At 44.4% G+C, this 6,000-nt stretch overlaps 1 protein-coding gene across 1 annotated transcript in view; it reads left to right on the top strand.

Annotated features, from left to right (window-relative positions):
* Window positions 1–893: 893 nt before the first annotated feature.
* LOC148032360 (Transducin/WD40 repeat-like superfamily protein) overlaps window positions 894–6,000 on the top strand; it is a 74,506-nt gene continuing 69,399 nt past the window's right edge. The window contains exon 1 of the mRNA XM_087683002.1: window positions 894–1,151. Coding sequence (XP_087539128.1) covers window positions 1,059–1,151 — 93 coding nt within the window. The 5' untranslated portion in view covers window positions 894–1,058. The remainder of the gene's footprint in view (window positions 1,152–6,000) is intronic.

Below are 6,000 nucleotides of genomic sequence, written 5' to 3'. Positions count from 1 at the left end.
AAAACTCAACCTCTTTCTTTGGAAGATTACTACTAAAAAGCTACCCACAAAATATAGATTGTGGAGATTCAAGAGGCTCTATGCCTTTTGTCCTCTTTGTTCACTCATAGTGAAAGTGGATCCATACCTCACTTATTCTAACATCGTTAAGATGCAAGGTTCTATGGGTTGGAGTGAGTGATTTAAGCAAGCATAACACTTTTTGGTGTGATAAGGGTTCTTTGGATGAAGAAAGCCACAAGCGTTGGGACATAGCCAAAGCTCTAATATGTAACCTTCCACAAAACACTAAGGTACTATAGGAAAAGAGAAGAAAACTTCCTTAGGGTTGGGTTGCGACAAGTGCTAGTGCTGTTATTCTTGCACTAAAGTGCTCATTTTCCATTGCTATAGGAGGGCTTGCAGGCTATCTACTTACTGCACTTCCCCCATTCCTCTCCACTAGGTGCTCCGCGCCTAGACTCACCCCAGCGCTTCGCGCTAGGGCGGGCATGATTTTTGCAGTGAGGGCGGGTGCTGGATGCGTGGCACCCGCCCTCGCGTTTCTTTGTGGGGAGGTTGGGGGCTGCGACGTGGCACCCGCCCCCACCTCCCCTTAACTAATAGTAAAGATGTGAGCATTTGGGAGTGGGGTTAAGAGAGCCCTACTAATCCCCACTACGACTATGTGCAACGCAGCTCTTAGAAAGCCAACTCATACTTTGTAAAGCTAAAAATTTGTCAACGTTGTGAGCCCTTGTAATAACGTTGCCTTCAGTCACCTCTTCTAAGGATTGAGAAGGGTTTAAAAGTTTATGATGACGTATATCTTCAGTAAATATAAAATATTTTTCGAGCTTGCATTAAAATTAAAATTTGTAATGGAGGGATGATGCTGAGAATGCTGGAGCGGTACTTGAGAATTGTGACAATATTGAGGGGTATTTTTTTGATACTTTGACCTGTTTAAGTTATTTGACAGTTTGGACTTGCGCTCGGCATCACTCTCACCGGTTACTGCTGTCCATCGTCATCGAGGAAGGAGAGAGAGAGAGAGAGAGAGAGAGAGAGAGAGAGAGATGTCGGTAGAACAAGCCTTGCACGATGGCCAGCTTCAGCGACATGTCAATTCCCTCGTCGTCGCTTATCTTCGAGATCATAATCTCAACCAAGTAGGTTTTCATGGCTTTCATTCTAATGTCTGAGAGAGAGAGAGAGAGAGAGAGAGAGAGAGAGAGAGAGAGAGAGAGAGAGAGAGAGATTTTTCCTCTTTCGTCGCCAGGGGAAGTCTTTGTATCCTCATACACTCGTGCTTGTGATTGTTAATGTCTCAAGGCACCCACCTTGATCAGATTGGTGCACACAAATTTTCCACGGTAGTCTGTTCCACACGCTGGATAACGGCCCTGCCTCTTGCGGCATTGGGATGATTCTATTTGAAATTGGACAAACCACAGTTTTCTGTTGCAAACGCGCCATGTACCTCCTTAACAGAGACCTACAACTGATTTCTCCTCTGCAAATCTAGAATCGATGCTATGTGAATTGTTCCTTGAGAAGGGATGTCTTTTAAGTGGCAGTTCACAACTCCTGCCCTCCCATAGAGGGATGAGAGCTGAAATCTCTTGAGCTGACACGTGAAGAGAAGGGGAAACCACTGGATGGCTGCTTTATGAAGGCTTAGGACTCTTCTTGAGAGAGAGCTTTTGTGAACATATGTGCCATGTTGTCTTGTGTGGCTCATAGACCCAGTTGATCTTACCAGCATGAAGCCTTTCCTTGATATAGTGATAGTGCACCTTAATGTGCTTTGTGCGGGGGCTATTAGGTGTTTGAGCCAGGCACATTCCAAGGTAGCTGTAAATGTTGCCTTGTAACATGAAACAATTACCAGCAGTGGATATCCTTGTGTCACAACGTTCAGCAAGTTGTGATATCTTCAAGGATAGAAAAGTCCAAATGTCTCAGTGCCTTTGAGTCAATTCACTACGATCTCTCTCTCTTAGATAGTTGCCATATATATCTGCAATTTTGTAGGATTTTGGCAAACCATAGGCTGTTGAACTTGTTAGAGATTGTCATCTCCTGGATAGGCATTCTTGAGAGATAGGCTATGCATTTCTTGTCAATTGTGTATGCTGGCAGTTCCCTACAGTCCATAGGTGTGCCATTTGGCAGTGCTGGTCAGATTGCCACATCAGCAGTGCAGTTGGACAGCCTGTTTTCTGGTCAGATAATACAGTTGTATGCAGCCGACAGCATATTTTCATTATTTTTCTTCAGGCTATTTATTGCCTGTTTTCAGCACACTGTCAGACATTCTCTGATAAGAGGTTCCAGGTTACTGATCATGGAGACTGCTGCACATACTTCGAGGTTCATAGCTCGTGAGATCTTCGAGATGGAGACATACACAGATATACACTCTGCATCCATATACATATCTGCTTCCTTATACAGCAATTCTTCATTGCTGATTTTTTGTGTTCCACTGCCTCTTTTTCTCTCTATTCACTCTCAATCTTAGTTATACACTTCTCAATTGCTTCACTCTGACATGGTATTAGAGCATTGAAGGATTGGACCTACGTGAAGAGGAGATTTCAGTGTGACATAAGACTTTGTTTTCAGTGTTCAAGGGTGAGTAGGTGGGCTGTCTCAGGCTAGTGTGAGTGTGCAAGAAAGGAGTGAAGTTGTTGAAGCTGCTATTGATTTTTGCTCTTCGAGAAGGAAGAAGACTGCATTTTGGGCCTTCAAGTGCAGATTTTACCTTTTCATCGCCTCTGGTTGGTAAAGAAGGATCAGGATGAGCGGAGGAGCCCTAGTAGGCTGTGTTTTCATAGTCAAAGGGGGTTGCTTTTTGTGTTTTGTGCAGGCATTTTAGGTGAAGATGTCTTTTAAGGCCGAGGCAGAGTTTCAAGCGATCGTGGACCGAAAGGTGCCCGTTTTTCTGGCTCTTCCTTCAAATCAAAAGCTCAATGGTGAGAACTACCGCATTTGGCGTGTTATGATGCTTGCCATTCTAGAGTCCTATGATTTGGTGGAGCTTGTTATGGAGACTATCCACCGTCCTTCATCGTTGACAAACGAGTCCAAACTCTCTACGAGTGATAAGTTGGAGTTGGCAAAGGCTCAGGCGCATTGGGACAAACTAAATGCTTGCATTTGCTCGTTTTTATTTCTCTCATGTACTACAACTATGAACTCCCATATAGAGCATTTGATGGTGGCTTGGGAGATATGGTTGGAGCTTAATCAGCTGTATAATAGAATGACCACCATGAAATGAGTTTCTTTGGAAGTGTAGATGAGGACCATGAATGTCAATAAGTCATCTTCTATGTAGGAGCATATCAACAAGCTGAGGCAGCTTTAGATGCAGATGCAGAACACAGGGAAGGTGATTACTTCTGAAGGCATGATGATAACTCTCCTTTTGCAATTTCTGCCTCGTTTTAGTGGTTTTTATTATGCTTTGATTGATTTAGGGTTGTTGGAGACTCTTTGTTGGGAGGAGTTGGTTTCTATAGTCTTGGACCAAGAGGAGCAGTTGAAAGGGATCAAAGCTTCCAAATTGGAGGCATTGATAGGTCATTCCTCTTAGAAGAAGGAGAAGGACTAAAGAAGAAGGAGGACAAATCAAAGAAGGACAAGGAAAAGAAGTCCACTTGTCACATCTGTGGTAAGATAGGTCATTGGAAGGACTGCCTCGACAAGGAGAAGAAGGAAAAGGAGAAGAAGGAGAAATCTTCAAAGGAATCTGGAGTAGAGGCTACTCTCTCATCAGCTGCTTTTCTCCACTTGGAGATGGTTGAGGCATAGACCTTGAAGGCCTCTGATATTGTGTTGACGGGTCCACACCCTCGGGAGTGGATTGTTGATAGTGGTGCATCCTGAAAGATGATTCCTTCTACAGCAGGTGTTGCTCATTTGTGGCCTTTGCGTGGGTAGATCCTCATTGGCGATAGTTATTCTATCCCTATTTAGTGTCAGGGTAACATGCAACTTATTCTAGATGGGCATGTTGGTGCCCATACTTCCAAGGTGCTTTATTTGCCAGCCTTGGGATACCATGTGCTTTTGGTGCACAAGATTTGTGCCCTCGGTCTCTTGGTCGAGTTTGATATGGATTCCTTTCGGATTCTTGATCATGCATTGAGACAGGTCCTTGCTTTAGGTTATGAGGAGAATGAAGTCTACAAGTTGAGGTCTTCTTCTGCCTTGACTTCTCTTTTTTTTTAACCTCTTAGAGATAGTCCGAGCTATGGCATGCTCGGTTTGGCCACCTCAACTATGATTACCTTTGAAAGGCATCTCGGGGATAGCTTGTTCGAGGTTTGTCGGATATTATGGTGAGCCAACAGCCCTGTGTATTCTGCATCCGTGGGAAGCAAACTCATGATGCTACTAGCAAGGCTTCAAGGCGGTCTTGAGCACCCTTGGAGCTTGTTTCTGCTGATCTTTGTGAACCGATGTGGACGGAGTCCCTTAAAGGGAGCTTGTATTTCATGCTAATTGTGGATGATTACAACAAGATGATATGGGCTTATTTTTTGAAGCTGAAGTTGGAGGCCTTCTCCAACTTTACGGATTAGTTACCCTTTGAGGAGAACCGCTCAGGCCGGAAACTGAAGACCTTACGATCGGATAAGGGCAGAGAAATGAGCTTACTCATTTTTGTGCAGATCGTGGTATCCACCAGGAGTTTGCAAACATAAATACCCCTTAGGAGAATGGCATCTTGGAGCGGAAGAATCACAGTGTGATTGAGATGGCCCATACCATGATAGAACATAGACAGACACCACAGTGTGTGGAAGTTCCAGCCTTAAAGGGGGGTGAAGAACACCCTATTCTTGGCGATCTAGGTGATAGTTGGGCACCAATGATTGTATCTCTTAAGCTCGTGCTTTAAATGAGGAGGTTCTTTCTCCGCCACCAAACTCTTCAATTGCACCCTAGCAGTCTGTGGACATTCTAGAGACTTTAGCAGATAGTGTGTAACAAGGAGTGATTTGGTCTCCTCCTCATTGGGCATGTGATACTTTTCGTGATGTAGGGATTGAGGAGATCCTTGAGGAGTGATAGCCGTAGGATGGTCCACGACATTCTTGGAAAAACCAAGTACATTACACTGAGCTTGTGTACACTAATTATTGTTTGATGACTTGTGCCATCTAGGATAGGGAGCCCACCTTCGTGAAGGAAGCTTTATAGCACGATCATTGGCGGAAAGCGATGGAGTAGGAGCTGGAGTTGATTGAGAGGAATGCCACTTGGTATCTTGTGCCAAAGCCTTCTTATGAAAAGGTAATCGGAGTCAAATGGGTCTTCAAGTCAAGTATCGCAGTGATGGCACGTTGGACAAACACAAGGCCCGCCTTATTATTAAAGATTTTGCACAACATCCAGGCAATGATTTCCATGATACTTTTGCACCTATAGCTCGGATGGCTACTATTTGTGCAGTTCTTGCCTTGGCTAGCCATAGGAGCTAGCCCATCTATCAGTTGGATGTGAAGTCTACCTTCTTGAATGGGGAGTTGAAGGAGGAGATCTATATTGAGCAACTTTCAGGCTTCGGTTCTTATTGATGGTAAGGTGTATAGGTTGGGAAAGACCCTCTATGGCCTTAAGCAGGCTCCCCATGCTTGAAACAAGAAGATTGACTCGTTCCTCCAAGAGAGATTGGGGTATTGGCGTTCGAAGGCCGATCCACAGCTTTATTTATACACCTCGGGTGGAGGTGGTGTGCTATTTGTCCTTTATGTGGATGACTTGATTGTGATAGGTGACTATGTCTAGATGGTCAAGCAAATGAAGTAGCACTTCATGAGAAGTTTTACATGACGGATATGGGACTTCTTTACTTCTTTCTAGGTCATTAGATCTACGAGACTTCGAGGGTGATCTTTTTCTCCTAGCAACGGTATGTGCAGGAGCTCTTGACTACATATGAGATGGAGGGATGCAAGGCTATTATGGCCCCTATGGATCCAAATTGGAAGGCCACAGGCCATT

This window comes from Lygodium microphyllum, chromosome 8 (assembly GCF_053477565.2).
Source record: "Lygodium microphyllum isolate KBCC chromosome 8, Lygodium_microphyllum_v1.1.10, whole genome shotgun sequence".
Lineage (NCBI taxonomy): Eukaryota > Viridiplantae > Streptophyta > Polypodiopsida > Schizaeales > Lygodiaceae > Lygodium > Lygodium microphyllum.
The sequence above is the reverse complement of the archived record's forward strand: the minus strand, read 5'-3'. Positions and strand labels throughout refer to the sequence as shown.